This window comes from Ammospiza caudacuta, chromosome 2 (assembly GCF_027887145.1).
Source record: "Ammospiza caudacuta isolate bAmmCau1 chromosome 2, bAmmCau1.pri, whole genome shotgun sequence".
NCBI lineage: Eukaryota > Metazoa > Chordata > Aves > Passeriformes > Passerellidae > Ammospiza > Ammospiza caudacuta.
The window spans coordinates 59,165,185-59,184,338 of NC_080594.1; the positions used below are offsets into that span (position 1 = coordinate 59,165,185).

General features: G+C 39.4%; 1 protein-coding gene across 2 annotated transcripts in view; it reads right to left on the reverse strand.

Annotated features, from left to right (window-relative positions):
* The window catches only part of LRCH1 (leucine rich repeats and calponin homology domain containing 1), a 118,333-nt gene extending 99,406 nt beyond the window's left edge, over window positions 1-18,927 (reverse strand). For both annotated transcript variants that reach the window (XM_058825083.1, XM_058825082.1), the window contains exon 1: window positions 18,625-18,927. In XM_058825083.1, the coding sequence (XP_058681066.1) occupies window positions 18,625-18,871 (247 nt within the window). In that variant the 5' untranslated portion in view covers window positions 18,872-18,927. The remainder of the gene's footprint in view (window positions 1-18,624) is intronic.
* Window positions 18,928-19,154: the final 227 nt, after the last annotated feature.

The window sequence follows — 19,154 nt, forward strand, 5'->3', positions numbered from 1 at the left end:
TTACTACCACCACAGTTAGGGACACACCTGTATCAGCATTATATTCTTCTTCTCAGACCCTAAGCAATCTTGGAAATAATGATTAAAACCTATACGGACATACTCACAGAAATCATAAAATCATGAGTGAAGGGTAAAATATATTTTTTCTTGCTAAACTGTAACCAGACATACTTAGAAAAACAACTGCAAAAGGACACAAAATTAAAAACAATAGGATAGAATTATGAGGTGCTAAAACTCTTCTACTACTTACTTTACCTGTAAAAACAGAATAGGGACTTTAAACAGTGATCAGCTGCATCCTTTACATAAGATTACTACATAAGATATAGTTACATAACAAAGTAGCTAATGCCACATTATTACCTAAATACAGTAAAGTTTAGGTATGAAGAAACTCCTGTAAAACTAACATAGTGTGTATTGTGAGTAGCAACCAAAATCAGAATGAAATACATATATATATATATATATTGTTTCTGTGAATAAATTCTGCATAAATCACAAAAATTTAAAACTGATCCTGAAAAGCTCCAATGATTACATTAATTACCTCTAATTTCAAAATTATGGACATAAAAATGTGCCTATTTTTTCTTCCAGCTACAAGGAAATGAAAGCCAAAATTTTCAGTCCATATGTCTGAAGTGTGTACATGTGTTTACATCATGTCCCACACATCTATGGATATTGGCTTGCACATACCTACAAATGAGAGAATACAATGCACAAAGACTGGGGCAGTTCTTTATTCAAATCCACCCTTGCTTGACAAACTGCATCATACAGAACTCTGGTTAGCAGTAATTTCAATAGCCACTATGATTTGAAATATTTTGCCTGCATGTACTTATGAAACTCTGAACAGATGTGTCTTTATGTGAGTAGTTATCCTAGGGAAAAGTCTTTAAGAAGATACATTCTCCTGGCTTAACTGTAGTTTTATCCGGCAAAAAAGATACCAACCAAGGTATCTTACCTATCCTAGCAAGGCTTAGAGAGGCCTATATCTGATGAAGCACTACTAAAAAGGAAAGTGAAATTCTTAGAAGATGCCCTTTTCAAGCTGTTACACTTCAGATTTCATTTCTCTGCAAAAAGAGACGGTGGGGTCAATCTTCTGTTCCCCTCATTTTTCCTTGGTGTCAGAGGGAGGCCAGAAAGCATTTGCACCAAGACTCAGCTTTTCAATGAACAAACTGGTTTCATCACTGTAAAATGAGCTTAAACCAAAAGAGGGGAGAAAAAAATTTCCAAGTGGTATCCTAAAATTCAGTATTGCCATCTTACTCTCATATACAGTACAGCTCTATTCATTCTGCAACTCCAAGTCAGCTACTAAAACACTGTGCAAAACAGTGTTCATGCTGCATTCATGATGCAAAACTTACAAATTTTCTAAACCAGCAAACTGCCTGAGAATAGCTAAAAGTGTAACGGTAGCTCAGTGTTTACACAGCAGTTTGATGAGACCAGAAGTACAAGCTTCTTTAACAGCAACAGCAAAACAAGCTGCCGTCTAAAAAATTACCTATGACCACAGTAGAAATCCAGTGGAAAATCCCTTAAAAATTTATATATGAAACAGTCAAACAATTTTCTATGTAAACACTAAATTCCTCCAGTTAATTTACTGCCAGGTACACTGACTGACAAACATTTTAAACAAAAACTGAGGAACACAGAGGAATCTCCCAAAGAAAATACATATATGTTATTGAACTACAGAAATACAGCATGGTGGGATATAAGCTCAGTTATTATACTCACTGTACTTCCTTTTTCTTTAAAACTTACAGCTTACTAGTTTTATGAGAACAATATAAGAGGCAGTTTCAGATTTATTCACACTCAAGTTCAAAACCATTCAAGGCACCTAAGAGTAAAACCATAACTCTTCCCATAAAACCATAACTATTTGCTACTGTTTTGTCTAACAGTTACTCCTTGTTTCTTCACCATTAGCTATAAAGGCTAACAGAAAGCACAAAACCCCAAACAACAAACAAAAAAGGCGGCATTCAGAGGACTAATAGCATTTAAACATTATTTAGAAACTTGTCACTTCCCATTACACCTACTGCCTGCTCCATTTCTCATCAATTTCTCCAGTTATAACAGCAAAATTCTCACTAGTTGAAATCTACTTTCTGAAGGTTTATAGCCCTTGACAGTTGTTATGGGAATAAACAAAAAACCTCAAATACTGTTAAATGATGCCTTAATGTTTTACAAGGAAGAAACATACTGGTAACTATGTTACAAAGTAGAAAATTTTATTAATAAAAGAGAGTTTTGTGAGAATAACATTCTAAGACTTCATCTGAATAAATGTTACTGTTGTTCAAGAAAATATGGTACAAATAATAAAAAAAACAAACAACAAAATCCAATGTGACAATAGTGATGCTTAATAGCACAGTCCTCAGTGCATTTCATTACACACTAATACATGGCTGAATCATGAAAGTAATCTGGTATCATCTTGACACAGATGAGTTCTCCTGCAGATTTTCATCTGATTTAATACAGAAAATAGGCTCCTTTTAATAGCTATAGTTTCTGGTAATTTGTTGAAGAAACTAAAGAGAAGAAACCAAAGGGAAGAAACCTAATAAAAACACATATTTGTCATGTATCATATATTCTGTTGCTCCATCTGTGTGGGAGGAGACCTTTCACATCTTAAAACCATATTTCATGAAGTTATACAATAGACACACTGCATACCATTAAAATATATTGGCAGTTAACAAAAAAATCAGGAATAATTTTCTAACACTCAGATCCCGGAATACAAGAACAAATTTTCCTAAATATTTTATTGTTTACATTCCTGCTGTTACAGATTCCCCGAGACAGTGACAAAGAATGAAAACCAAAGCATAACATGTGAGACCATACACACTAACTAGTGAGCAAGAATAACCATATTCCAACAGCTCTCACTGCATTACAGTCACATTATTTACCAACTACTACAGTCATGGTGACACAGACGTATTCAAACTCCTGCTGAACTGGCTAAACTCAGATGCTGAGAGCAGGCTAAGTACAGCAGCATGACAGGAGACTTTGCCCAGAAAGTAGGTTAAACAAGCCTGTGCTGAGGGTAATGCAGATGAAAGAAGACTGGTAAACTTCCCTACACTGGTATAATCTAGTCCGAAATATCATTTGTTTTAGAACACTAGAACAGGGAAAGTTCCACATACATCACTCAGAAGGGATTTTGCCAATAACTTCACTCAAGCCCACGTTTCATGCGACCTGCATTTGCATACCAAATTTTCAAAACAAACAAACCCACCCACAACTTATTTTGCTTTGCTTGCATGTACAGCTTTTCCTTTGTCTATTAAATTCCCTAGCTCGACCCACACTTTTAACCCTTCTGATTCACTTCTCCATTCCACTGTGGGGGAGTGAGTGAGCAGCTGTGTGGGTCTTAGCTGCCTACTGGGCTTAACCCAGTACAAATAAGTAAAATTTACTGCCATACAACTTTAAACAGTTTAGCAATTCTAAACACAGGCATTCCACAGCTGCCACCAGAACTTAAAGGGAAAAAAACCACCACACACTAATCTCAACATAAGCAAGTCTGTGTCTCTGAGTATTTTTACTGAGAACTCCAGTCCTAAGTGCTACAAGCTCCTCATGAACATCTTTCTAATGGAGGAACACCAAGGCACACAGAACAGGATTTAAAATTAAGACCCCCATCACATTCTCTTTTGAAGTGTTGTAAAAGCACTTCCAAAATGCATTAACCTAGGTCCTCACTTCAGTATTTCCTTAACAGACTACCAATAAGAATCTACATTTGGTAATATAGATGCAAAACGTTTCAGAATTTATGTCCATACACAACTGGAGCAAAACTCTACAATAGGCCTGTGGGTAAATATGTCAGCAAACAAAAGGTGTCTGAATTGTGTGTTTTGCATAGCTGCAAAGCAAGGTTGTAAAACAAATCTAATCACCTTGGGTGTTGCAGTGTGATGTAATAGCCTGTTTCAGTCATCCTGGTTCTTTCCCCAGGTGTGCCAACAACCTCTCCCTTCCCCTCCCCTTGCCTCCTGCTGAGAGCTGTCAGTCTTGGTACTCCAGCAAAAGCATTGTGTGATTGGTAAAGTTCAAAAGATGCCTCTCAGCCCTGGGGACATTGGGCATCCAGGTGTCATTTGCCCCCCTGAGACTTCTCCCCCCCCCCCCCCCCTTACCTGGTTGGTAAATGGTTCCTCATCTTCAGGAGGGTCAGTGTTTTCCAGTGAGGCTTCCACATCACCCATTGGAGCACTAAGGGCTTCCAAACTTGGGTATTCTTTCACCACAAAAATTCTGGGAATTCATAACTGAAGGAATACCTGGGACTTCAAGATATTTGGGAATGCCTCAGCTAAATGAAATATGCTTCAGCTGGCAAGAACAGATTGAACAAGTTTAGACTTGGCCCAGCTTTGCACTGGTGGTTGGACTAGACGACCTACAGGGGTCCCTTCATCAGCATCTTAGGTCCTTTCATAGTTATCCTGTGATCCTATAAAATTTAGATACAAAGTTAAAATATGCAGTTAATTTAGTAACAACTTCATTCTAAGTGATATTTACCATTTACTTACAAACAAATGTTCTCTTAAAGAATCTGTTTTTGTGAAGTCGCAATTAGATCTTAACCTAAAGTTTTTAAAAGGACAACTCAAATGCCAGTGGGACCAAAATTATCACAAGTAAGAGAAAAACATATATAAGAGATTCAAATGAAGGGAACAGCAGAGCTCTGCTGTACAAGAAAGGCAGTTGAAGAGTTATGTTTTAGATCACAAAATTTTACCTGGAATCTACTCTATTTTTTATGGAATAGGTAAAAATCCAAATCACCTACTACTCTATCTTTATTGCCTTAGATTTGATCACCTGGACATCTGTACCACCAATTCACCTTAAATAGTAAGATTGCTTAGAACGCAATTCCTTTTATGTCACTGACACTTCTAAAGCTGGTCCTTCTGTATCCATAGCACCAGTACATAAAAAATTCTGATGTCATCTGCATTCCACCAAGGGTGGAGGCAGACAAACACTTTCTCAAAATGAGTTCCCAAGAAATCTACGTTCATAAAACCAAAACATCCTGTTTCTATAAATGGAGTTGTCAAGCAATCCATTCTAGGACAGATACTCAGGGAGGAATTCTTAATTATAAAGCAGTTTTACCTCTATTTTATTTAGAACCTTCCTCAATATTACGTATAACCTTTATTTTTATGTTCCTAATTAATAATACAAAATACGAAAGGAGACACAAGTGAAAAATTATCACAAGAAGAAAAGTCCACTTTGATATCTTTAAAAAGACATGGTCATAAGCTAGGATTTGTAGACTATTGAAACAAATCATATTCTACAGCCTCATACAAATACACTATCTACTAGTTATGGATACAAGGGGACTTGGAGCACATGGGAGGTCAGACACAAGCAAGGTCATATTTAACTCTGTCATATGGAAAATTAAAAATACAACAAGGAGGAATACAATCATAGAATCACAGTCTTGGCAAGTGACAGCATAAGCCTGGAACAATGGCAATCATGAGCTCCCACCAAGTCTAGAGGTGCAAGTTACTAAAATGAAAGTTGGGTGCACTAACAGTGACTACTGTGAAATAAGCTGAACACACATTATCCAAAGGAAGGTGTTTACAAAGCAGCTCACAAACTGCTATGTCCAGTTGTTTACAACGAAGCAAAAGACAATAAAACTGTTAAAACACCCCAAAATCTGTAGAGTTTCATGAAACTGCAAGACTTGGGGATCTGAAGTCATATTTCACAGCGGAACACCAAAGGTTCATCTGTTTAGGACTGTCTCACAAGCCCTTGCAATATTTAGTACAGCAATGTAAGACAGGAGCAGCCTCAACTCTGTCCCCCACTGCTCTGAGGGTAGTTTCCTCCCCAAGAAAAGGCACAGCAGGCAAAATCACATGCCAGCTCCTTAATGCCACAATTCCAAGCCTGCCCTAGGAGTTTAAATCCACCATCATAACCATTTAGATCTTCATCCTATTTACATGGGCAGAAGTTTTCAGCAGGAAGCTAGATGGACAATTGCAATGGCATCCTAAATTACTGTAACTGGAGTTATCCCTCATTAATCAAATACAGAAGTTCATCAGATACAAAAGTAAAAAATAGTGTATAAAGAACTGCAGGAGAGTAAATGCCTGCTACAGTGGATTAGCTGATCTTGTTAAGAAAAAAGAATACGTGACCATGAGTTGAAGCTAAAATACAAAATTGCTGTGTAATCTCTTATTTGTTTCCAAAGGAAATATATAATCAATCATACTATTATCACTGGCATATTTTAAAATTGAGACAGGACACATGAGCCATAAATTTCTGATCTAGAAACACAGACTCAGGCAGGGAAATTGATGGCCAGAGGGACAAACTGTATCAACATAAATGTCTCTTTTATTAAGACAAATCAATTGCTTCAACATGTTTCAGCAAGGATAGTCCACTACATCAGAATGTAAACAGCAGCACAAAATAAGGTGAGACAGTCTGGAACAACAGGACTGACTAAATACTCTTTAGGTATTAGAGAAATTCCTCTAAAAGCAAGAAGTTCTGTTCATAAAGCAAAAAACCCTGGCAACTTACTACCCTCTACCATTTTCATTTGCGCAAGACTGCTTCCCAATTATTTATTTACACTCTTCCACAGGAAAAAAAAAATAAACTGTAATTTTGGAGATAGATAGCTTTCTGAGATGCTCATGCTTTACTACTCCCATACCAACACCATTATTTATTTCCTCATTTCAGAGCCTTAGCAGCAATAACAAAATCTGCTAACTGTCTTTGAAAAGCTATACACTAGACTGATCATCTCAAATTTGTGTGATCACAAATTTGATCAGAACTCACTTTAGTATGGCCATATTTCCAGATGATTGTGTTAACAAAGCCTTACACTGCAAAGTTAGAACACAACCTGCTACTGATTTCTTGGGTGATTTTAAAATGAGGTTCTTTGGATGTTTATGAGCTACATGTAGAAAACCCTCTGATTCTCATTCAGCATTTGTCCATGTTGACTTCACACACAAGAAGAAAAGAAAATGTGTTTTTTTTAATGAATTCTATTCCTGAAAACTTTACTGTCTTGCAGCACCATGCATTACTTCTATTTAGGCTAATTCAAAATATTGGGGAAAAAAGTAACAGATTTGTGAGGCATATAGAGGGAAGCAACCTCCAGCCTTTTTTGCAAGTTTCAGACCTTTTATTGGTGTAAGATTTTTCAGATTTAACTAACCTGTTCACTATTCCCTGACTATTTCAAACTCTATCCAAAGTATTCAGAAATCATTCAAAAACATATATTTATAATAAGCCAACATTCACATCTAGTAACTGGTACATTTGTTTCTTGGGGGAGGGCAGTGTTAGGGTTATGGTGGATTTTTTCCCCTTTTAAAGGTAAACCCTGCAACACTGGATAGAAACACAAGGAAATTTCACAGGCTCCTTCTATTTCCTACATGTACAGTCTCAACTGCAATGCTTGAGTTCCCATAGCAATGCTCTGATTTATTTCTTAATTTTAGAGCCTTTCCCTGTAGAGACTAAACCTTACACTGTCTCTTACTTCTCTTTAGCAAGTACTTGTAGAAAAGCCTCTTTTTCTTCAGGCTACCAATGCTTCATAGATAAACACGGCTTAAATTTTTCTGATAAATGAGATGCTGGAGGGATCCCAGAGCCACATCTCCCACAGCTTAACATTTAAGTGCATAACTAAAATGCTTCTCTGAGACTACCAATTACTGCAGTTCTGTTACTACCGCACAGAACTGCTCAACACCAAACAGAGCTATGAGATTCCAGAAGCCATTTTTAGCCCAGGGCACTAGGCCAAAAATAACCTTTTCAGTTCTCTAGGAAGCCAAATGTACAAAGATATGAAAACTGGCAGAAGGAGTACAGCACTTCTTGCCAAAATACTGATTTTTTTTTTTTTTTTTACTGTGTACAGTTACTACTCTTTCATATTACCCGATTCTTAACTGATTGCAAATCTATAGTGATATTCTTTTTGAGACTATTTGTGAGTTGTAGGTCTGTGCCAGAAGCTACTATGAAGTGAGCTTCTGCATTGTGTTAATACATTTAAAACCACTCCCAGGATTTAAGACCTGAATGGAAGCTTTAAGCCTTTACTGCTATCCCAACATCTTCCAGAACAAAACTAATTCAAATACCTCAACATCCATTCTTCAAGATATCATACACTGACAGTTAAAAAACATGAAAAAAAAAATCTCCAAAAAATACCAGAGAATCAAAGTTGGATTCCATTCACAGTTTTGTCTCTGATCTGTTCTGAGATCTGGATTAAGCCATTCAAAATTCCTGCTTCTCAGTTTTTCCAATCTATACAACCAGGGATAACCTGCATCATTATAGAACAATGAAATAACTCACTGTGCAAAGTTCGCACGGTAATTTTTTAATGGAAACATGGAGCAAGAGCTATGCTAGGAACACCTAAAAGTAGAAATCTTAAAGTCATTATATTAATGACTTAAAGGCTTTAGCTCTTAAATTCATTACATTAACAATCAATATAATTACGTAAAAGGCTTCCAAATTACAAGAAATTCAAAAGACTACTTTCTCTACCCTTAGAAGTTCCTGACTGGTTGGTTGAATGTCAGAGTCACACACAGCACACTTCAGCAGATCAGTAATAGCAGCAATACCATGATATAAAAGTGTCTCATGGTCTACACCATGATAGTGTCTGTCTTATCTCTAAATTCACTTACAAAAATGTCAGCAAATTAAAGTTACTGGTTATTTTAAATTACTTCCGATTTTCTTTCAAATCATAAGATCCACACCATTTGCTTGAAAGATTTTTTTTGCAGAGAGTCTGCCAGATTATCTTCACTTTTTATGGTGAATTTGAGACAGCACATGGAAAAAGAAAAAAAAAAGAAAGAAAGTTCTGAAGACGAGGGAGAAACTTGACAATTTTTTTAAATGAAAAACAATTTTAGGCTCTGCAGTCTTTTTTGTCCCCCCCCCAAAATAAAACCTCATAAAAATAACATATAAAACTACACATTGCCAAATTAACATAATAGTTTTCCATCACAATTGAAAGTTCAGACAGTGAATTGAAACATCCATTATAACATGGCTACAATTCAGTAAATCAGTCTTAATTTCTGCACATTATGACTAAGAAGCTATATCATCATATTGATGCTGTATAGAAACTAGAAGGAAATGGTACTGATGGGTCTCAAAACAAGTCAAAACATTTCAGATGGATGGCACAAGGATGTTCTTGTTCATACATCTCCCTTCAAACACACTAGTAAGCAGGGGGAAATAAAATACCATGTCTAGCAAACCTTGCAAGTGACAGGACATGTGTGAGTGAGGAAAAAATCAAGTCAGTAACACAAGGCAATCTGAAGGGCTGCTAAGTGGAACACAAGCAAGGAGTAGGCATTCAGCCAGACTGGAATTCAAACCTTGGAAAGGGGATCACAGACAAAACTTACTGAGCAGGGAAACTACACTGTACAAAGTGGAAGGCAAAAGGACAGTTTTCTTGAACTGGGATGAACTCAAAAAACCCCAACAAAACAAGCAAACAAGAAGCCCTAGCAACACAACATAAAATGAGCATGGGAAACCCTGGGTTAAGTTGTTCCCCTTGATCAATCACAGCTGTATTTAGTAACCAGAGCATCCTTGTCCTGCTCCAACTGCTGAGAAAGCTCTTTTCAGCTTTGACCAGACACTCATTCCAGAAATCTTCATAACAGTCTGCATTTTTAAATTATATAACATATGAATTACACTATGTTCTTCCTCCTTCCCCACTGAATAGACACACAGCTTTGTTGTTAATTCATTTTCCTTGCCTTAAAAAGACTGAATCGAATGAATTCAGCTAAGCCTCACTATTCTCAAAATACAGTAATATAACAGCAGCAATAGACAGGTACTACCTGTCTATAGCTCAATAATCCCTATTTCTCTTGTTATTAAGTTTTAAAATTCAAATAGTACAAAAAGTTATTTTAAAATAAAAGCTTTGCTGACCACAATATTTCACTGTCTTTAAAATGGGACATAATGTTCTTACTATACAATACAATAAACTATTGTTATTTGCATTTTAGGTATTTTGCCTTACCCTGTAAGGGTTACCCAAGTGTGTATTCTGCTCCATGTCTTTCCTTAGCTTACCCTCTGATTCAATTTTCTTTTCCTACCCCAATTCTTGCCCATTTCACAAAACTTCTCCATCAGTTTCAGTGATTTATTTGCATATACATTTTATGAACCTGTTTCTTTCTGTTCACCAAACAACAGATCCAGCTTCTTACTCATGCTTTTCTCTTCACATTTAAATGTGGTGGGGTTTTTCCCCTCATCTTATTTATTTTTCATTTTTCCTTTTTGGCTGTCTAATGTAATGCTACAAAGGAGAGGTGTCACGGCAAATAGCACAACCAAACATGCACACTTTAGATGCTACAAAACCTCATGTCTGATCACATAAGATAAATTGAAGTTAAAGTGTCATTTGCAGTCACTTGGCTACTTTTGAAAAATACTACTTTAGAATATAAACTAGTATTATAATAGTATTTTAGTGTTCTTTACAGTATAAAGAAATCAAGTCACATGCTATGTTTAAAGATATTTCAAAGATACAATTTGCTGAATTTTATTTAATTCAAAAAACTATTTGCCTTAAATCCTTCACACACATATGAATGCCAGCTGCTCCAGCAATGTCACTTCCTACCAGAAAAAAGTATTTATCAGACGACAATAGTAGTAGAAAATACCTAGTTTATATGGTTAAATCCAAAATCTAGAAATTACAGTAGTTACTAATCTAGTATTTTAAAGCACCATGGTCCTGAAAGGAAATAAAAAAATTACAACTAGTGCACTTCACACCAAGGAATAAAATCACTCATCTACAGAAAATCAACATAAAAACCTTCTCCATCCAGCAGCACAGGTCACTGCTAACATTGGTGCTCAACTATTTTGCCCTTGTTCTGCTTCTCATAAAGACCAAGAACTCTATTCTGATATTTAAAACTTCCAGCTACTTCCAGTAATTTCTCTAACCATTCCTAGAAGAACTACCTCATGTAATCACCATGAACTTAGCAGTTAGCTTTTAAAAGTTTTAAATCCACATAAGCTCAGCTGAACATGAAACACTTTCATGCAGCTTCAAAAGCAAGTGCAAACCTCCTCAGGCTCCAAATTAAGGGCAAAACTAATCCCCACTTGGCTCTGCCATGATCATCATCTCACAACTTTCGACTTTTTGTTTTTTCCTTTAAGAATATTTCTCCTACAGCCTGGGATAGGAGGACAAAAGACTGTTATTGTTATTTCTATTTTTAAATAGTTAGGAGGTTTACAGGCATTAGGGTGTTCTGCACCATACAAGGAAACAAAGAATAAAAAGCTGGCCAGCAAGACACCCTTAGAGAAAGAGGCTGAGGAGAAAGCGTCAGAATTTCATAAATGAACTCCTCCCACAAAGAAACATCTACGCACAAGTTTAGCAGAAAGGAATTATTCCTCCAGAAGCTTAACCCCTCAGTTGCATTCCAAAGAACTGCTCTGATGGGTGTATAACACCTTGCACAACATGGTCAGCAGAGAACAGTCAGAAGTCAGATGTACCACTATTCCCAGTTTTGACAGCAATCCGCTCACTGAACGCAGGGATGACATTTCTGGCTCTTTCACTTTTACACACCGGAGGACAATAAATGGGTGCACTTGCCATAATTCTGGTCTCAGCAGAACAAATTTAAGGTATCTCTGGTTTGGGAAGTGCCATTTCAATTATTTAAATCATATTGATTTTAACTGTGAATTAGCAATCTAAGCAGCTTGGGAATGTTCACAAACCTAATAAATGCTTACTAACAGTCAGCAAGAACACAGCAGGCAGAATGATGAGCAGTCAGCCTGTCGCCCAGAGAAGTTACTCATCCTTCCTAGAATGGTCATTCTGATACACAAAACACCAGTCTCTCCATCTTGTTTGATCTTGTAACTCTGCAAGCAGCAAAATCACTGGGTTTTCCTAATGCAGACAAATAGATGCTAAGCTTTCCAAACTTAAATTCAACAATTAGTATTTTAAAGTATGAATTTGAAACTATTATTTGTAGCATAAAGTCTGTAAATGTCATGTATGTTGGAGCCAAACAATTTTCTCCATGTTTATCTGATTCTCTATGCGCACAATTCTAATCATTATGAACATAACTGGCATTTTTCCTCAGTTTTGCAGATTTCAGAGAATTATCCCAAGCCATTACACACATTTCTCTTCTTTGACTTCATATATTTTCTTCAATAGCTCCTAGGTTTTCACTCCCTATGACACTTCTACCTTTAACAGTATGATCTTTTACCTATTTCCTTGTTCAAATCTGTATGGCATTGCCACTTGTCCCTTTCCTCTTCCAAGCCTGTTGTGCAAATATTCATTCCACTTTGTCATAGCTGATTCTGCCCCAGCCTCTTCCCCTCACAGAAATATTCAGTGTTTTCAAAACTCTCTGTACAGTAACCATGTTAAGATTCCTACAATCTCTCCTGTTTAAGAGATGTCTAAACCAAGATGCCTTTTTTGCTGAAGACACAATAGAAACAGACCGGGGAAGGACTGAAAGAAGGCTCACAAACAATGCAGGGATATTTGGCTTCTACCTCCCACCAGTGATCACAGGTGAATGGATCTGCAGAACTGCTTGTCTAAAAACATTTGAAAGGGAACCTGTAGCACCATAACAGCTCTTCTGGAGCGTAGTCAGTCTTTTCCAAGCAGATTGGCCAAGGATGCACAAAGCAACAATATTTCTACAAAAGCCTTCAGCTTTTATCTATTCACATGCACAGCACGTCCAAACACAGCAATTCCAGGCAGAGCTGTTTAAATAACTGCCACCCCAAAGGGGAAGTTCTCTTTGGGGGTAAAGGTTCAATTCACAGCAGAGCCTAATCCTGCTGAAAGTGAGGGGTTTCACCCTTTCTCCTACCCCTTCCCATGGTTTTTAGGCTGGCATCTCTCCTACCTCTCAGCCTGCACACTAGTTTTGACTAGCAAGCAAGTCAAAAAGAAAGAACAAACAAACAAATACAAGGGAAACACACACACAGAGCCAGTGGTAGAAAGCCATTAATCTGCTCAAGCCACATTCTGAGACAGTAACCAGACAATTGTGTACTCACAATTTGTTTCATGCAACAAACAGCCTGAGCCAATTCCCTTTATTTTGTGCTGAGGAGCGTGTAACAGCACCTGCAAAGTCAGTGGCTACATTTCAGCTATGGGAGCATCAATCTCCAGACAAAAGAGGTAACTTTCAAAAGCACCACTGACTAGACTCCACAGCAAGAGAACTAATAGACCGTTTTCAATAGAACTCAATAGCCTTGATGTTTATAAGATCCACAAGCAAGGACACATTTAGGCTTCAGGAGGAACAAAAGGACCAAGAGGGTTTAAATGGTATTCTGCAGTTAGAAGTTGCTATGCACATCCATGTTTCTAAAAGAACTCTTTTAGTTTGGTAAAGCTCTTTGGCAAAGTATTGCTTATGAGTAAAAAACCAGAAATTAGAATATGTTGGCACAGAGATGCCCAGACAGATCACACGATTAGGTGGTGTCAGAAACTGTTTAATACACAATAAAGAATACAAAATTGATTTATCTTCATGTTTTAGCCATAAGAATTACATCTCCTAAGTTTTGGCTGCAGGGTAATACTCAATTCATTGGTGATAATAAGCAAACATACTTACTCTCTCTCCCTGTCCTAATATACTTAAGATACTCTTGTGTAAAAAAACAGTAAGTAAGGTTAGAAATCTTCAAATACACACAGAAAGGCTGCAGGAAGAGACTGACTTTTGAAATTAAAAAGAAACTGAGTTCTATTATTTTTTAGCCTTATAAAGACATTATTTATTGATACGAGTTTAAGTTAAATGACCATAATGAGAGGCTCTCAGCCTTATCCAAAAAATCCACAATTTAATCAAAATATTAATTCAAAATTATGAATTATTCCAAGTAATTATCAGAGAGAATTCTTAAAAGGAGCAGGGCATATCAAACATATTTTTCTCTAATGGCCAAATAACAATCAAATTCTAAAGAGTCCATATAATGGTCATATTTGGTATTTGGAAGTGTGCAGCAGCACAAACAAGCCATGACATCCTGCCCAGTACAACCTGCACTTAGAAGAGGAGGAACCAACTGCACATCTGCTGCTGAAATTAGGAGAATTCTCACATATGAAGGAAGAATTACATTAATAAAGCAGGTGGAGAAAATAAGTAAGAATAAATTATGGCAATCTAATGTACACAGAATCATAGAATGGTCTAGGTTGGATTGAACCTTTAAATGTGATCTAGTTCAACTCCCCTGCATGAAGCAGCAACATCTTTGACTAGATAGGGTTGCTCTGAGCAATCCATGCACATCATATTTAATGTTTAAAAAGGGGGGGAAAACAAGAAATACTACTGTTGATGTTATCAGCAAAGAGGAATGAAAGGAACATTTTTACCCAAACCAGCATCAAGGCTCACAGCAATACTATGATTTTTCAACCTTGAAAGCAAGTCCACCATTACAGCTGAAAAAACTATTTCAAAGATGCTGCCAGGCAAAGGTGTCTTCAACACAGCATTGTCTGACAAGTATAGTCCACTCAGAAGCACTTTAAAAAACAGCAGGCAGGAGCTCTTTTATCAAGAGAGCATTTTATTGCACAAAAAAAATACACATTCCTTCCAAAATTTCATACTGCCCAATGTAGCAATAAAAAACTTCAGTAAGTAATTATTTTCTAATAATCTAGTATGCAATTGAAAGAATTGATTTTCTTCTCTGCCAGGTCCCTACCAGCAGCAGCAAATAATCCCTCCCCATGTGCAAATTCATCCAATAGAAATGGATGAAGCAGTTATTCACCAGAACAGGTTCAGAGGATTTGTCTTCAGATACACAATCAAAGCCCACAGAAAGAGGCTGAGGTAATACAGCAGGCAGCCATGGTTACATCTTTGGGCCTTTGCTTGCTCTTTTATAAAGAAACATGCTTCCAGCATTCCCAGTGGTTTGGAGGAATATAATTGCATGCTATTACTTAAGAACTATGTGATTACTGTGCCACTGCCTTCCGCATAACCCAGCCTGTAATAAAAGTGATAAGAATAGCATTTATTATTTCTGAAATGGTTTCTGCATTGCATTCACACTGATGTGGTTTAAAATGCCTGACTAAACTCAAGACACTTTGCATAGAGGTTTTATTTTCTTCTAACAGTACTGTACACCATGAAAACTCCATTCTGTGTGCAGAGACCTGACCAGGTCACTCAGCACTTGAGCAGAACTCTCAAAGGCTGAGGAAGAAATGCTCTATCACATTCCTATAACCAAGATGGATTTAATGCAAAGAAAAGTCACAGAAGAAAAAGCATAACCAGAAGCTGCAGGAATAGAAAGTGACAAGTACAGTTCAGCCTCTGTAGCTATTACAGAATGTAACAGCAGTGAGAACTAGAAAAATCAAACTATCCCATCCCAGCTGAAAAAGGCAAACAAGCCACGTCCGTTTCATAAGTGCATCAATTGCTATACAAAATCTGACTTCTAACTTCAGGAACAAAATAAATGCATGAACAGAGAACTTGAAGTTGTTCACTCTTTTCTTCCTCAGACCTACAAAAAGCACTCAGAACCTTTCTAGAAAACAAGTTTGAAAATATTTTATTTGAGAGAAGCTGTAGACGCTCACTTTCTGAATCAAAAAGTATTTTCAGTGTGCAGTACTAAAACACTGTCAAGTGCAGACAGGGTTTCAGTTTTCTGGAAATTCCCTCCTCCTCAGAGCCCTAAACTTAACCCCCCTCAATCATCTCCTCTACATCAAGAAGTAACTTCATTTTTCAGTGAGCCTGGCAATCCTCTCCTCCCCTCAAAAAACCAGTGAAAGGCTACCCCCTACCCCAAAAACCAATGTTTCAGGACTTCAGAGATACGTCAGCACATCAGATCCAAAACTACAAATCACTCATTTCAAGGATCCATTCCAAGTAGTACAAGAAAGTTTTATACTATGCACATTTATGGAGAGGAAGCAGAAGAGAAAATTCCCATCAAGAGTTTGCCCCAAGAGTTTCAGAAACTTGGCCTTAAGCCAAGCATCTCTTCTGTTTATATATTTGTTATGTAATGTAACAAACGGAAAAAAACATGGATATTTTGGAAATATATCAACACACAACTTCCAAGGCAGTTCCCATTAAACAGTTACAACAAGCTGTTACAAACAAAACCTTAAAGCAACTATAGATTAACACAGTGTTCTTCTAAAAAGGGACAATGATAAAAGGGCTGCTGTTGTCACAAGATTAAGACAAGGGTTGATCTACACTGCTTTTTATATCAAACAAAAAGAGAATGAAAACACAATTCTACATTCAATTTCATATTGAATTCGTATTGTTTACATGTTTCCATGCAAACTCTGGCAAAAGCACAATAATGCTCGGAGACTATTTTTTTCCCTAGAAAAACCAGTAGAACAAGCAAGCATGTAAGAAGCAGGTGCTACCTCTACATACTACACACAGCTCATGCCTGTACAGCACATACTTACACAATACACAAATACTAACATGCAATCACTACCAATCAAACTATTTTCTTTCCAGTATACAACCCCCTCAGCATACAATTTGGTTTTCCAACAATTTGGTTCAATATTGAACAAGCTCAACTTCTATTATCTTCTATTAAACTATTATCTCATATTGCAGCATGTCTGCTGAAATTCAACTTTGAAAAAGAAATGAGATAAAAAATGCCTTGCTTGGGATGACAAGCTGAAAGTCATTCTTCTAACCACACAGAGCTCCCCTACCATGCCTATCCTTTTCACATCTGCTACTGAGTCAGCTGATGGTTAGAATGGTAATTTCATTCATCAAGTTTCCTTCACTTCTTTAACTGATATCAGGATATAGGTGCTCACACAGACCAGTGTGAAATCCACTCAGCAACAGCCATCAAGTAACAAAGTTGAACAGCAATAACACATGACACCTACCATACATCTGAGGCACTAACTCTGGGACAGACACAACAACCACGTGTTGTCTCCATATACAGGAAGGCATAAATGCCCTCATGTGCAGCAGTAGCTGAGAATTTAGATTCATGTTATCACATGTCTGCATGCAGGTATAGCACCTGCTGTTTTATGGGACAAGAACAAGCGACTACATGTCTCCTGCTCTGCTGCACAACACAACTGTCTCCAGCAGGCAAATGGGGACACAAGGGCATGTGGAGGCTGTATGCTGAAGACCTTAGCAATACACTAATGTTCCTCTAATGCGGGTTTACACCCTTCTACCTAGTGACACCATGTAAAGAAGGGATTAGGTTCCATCACCTGGGATAAACAGGAGCAGGAAAACTCACATGACCCTTTAAGGTGGGTCTGCCTCCCTAGGTGAGAAATAAGTGTGCCCTTTTTCATGTTGGAAAAAAGGTGTGAGAGCAAGTTAACACAGACTGAATACATGTCCCCTCACCACTCCTGCCTGAAGGGTTGTCAGGCCCGTCCCCTTACAGATTTATGTAATGATGGTGTCCCCCACTGTAGAGTACATATAGTGCCTGTGAAGATGAGGATTTCTCTCTACATTTGCCCTGGAAGATAGCATTGCATAGAGCTGGCACTTGTGGCTACATGACTGTAATGACACTGAGGGGCACGTCAACCCCAGTGCTGAACAAGTGGCATTTGCGAAAGGTAGCATGCCCCCTGGGGCATCTGCACAGCAAACAGTCTTCCTATGGACATGGCTCCCCTGTGGCATGCAAATACGCGACACGTTGAGAGGCACACGAGTATCTCAATGTGGTTACATACGGACTTGCATCCCCTCCGTGCCAGGTGGGTTCACCCGCGAGCAGCAGGTCACAAGCAGCAGGTATCCACCCTGGCACCGTGTGTGCATTCCTGCCGCGGCTGAATCAAAGGTGGGCTGGCTGCCACCGCAAACCTCAGCAGTCAGGGAAGGGTGGCACAGACACGTACATCCCCCAGAGAGAGAAGAGGACGGGGCGAGCAAGAATTCCCCACACATTCCCCCAGTGTGCCAGGGGAGAGGCAGCTCTGCCTCACCAAGCGCCGAGCGGGGGGATGGAGGGGAGCGTGCACAGATCCAGCCATATGGAAGCAAACACCTACCTCATACACCAAGGCGGGGGAATAAAGAAAGCACAGGGTCCACGGAGAGATGGGGGTGGCCTCGGCTTCCGTGCGGGGACGGGCCCCGAGGAAGGCGAACCAAAGGGTGGGGAGTGGGTGCTCGCCCACTCGCGGAAGGTCGGGGGGCACCGAGGGGGCGGGGAGGGCATCCCGGGCCATTCAACAACCCCGCCTTCCCCGCTCCCCGGCCGCCCCCGCCCTGCGCGCCGCTCACCCGGGCTCACCTGCCCGCACCGTGTCGGAGAGGTCGTGGCTGAGGGCGGCGGCGCTGCGCGGGAACTCCTTCAGCTTCCTGCCGCTCAGGTTGAGCCCCCCGGAGTGCGCCGCCTCCTCCAGCGCCCGCTCCAGACCGCGGGTCAGCGGCGCCTGCAGACCCAGCGCTCCGCTGCCGCTGCCGCCGCCGCCCACCCCGGCTGCCGCCGCCAGAGCGGCAGAGGGGAAGGGCTGCGACTCGCCTCCCAGCGTCGCCATCTTTCCCTCGCCGCTGGGGCTACCCGAGAGGGCCACCGGACCTGCCTCCCTCCTTCCCTTCTTCTCTCCCTCCTTCCTCCTCCTCCTCCTCCTCCCGCTCGCGGCGGCGGCGGCGGCGCGAGCAGGGGGCGGAGGCGCGCGGCCCGGGCGAGGCGCGCCCACTGCGCATGCTCCGCCCCTCCCGGCAGCGCTTCCCGCCGCGGCGCCACCTAGCGGCGGCGCGGTGCTCCCGGCGCTGGAAGTGCCAGTGGGGAGGCGGAGAGGGGGCGGCTCTCCATTGTTT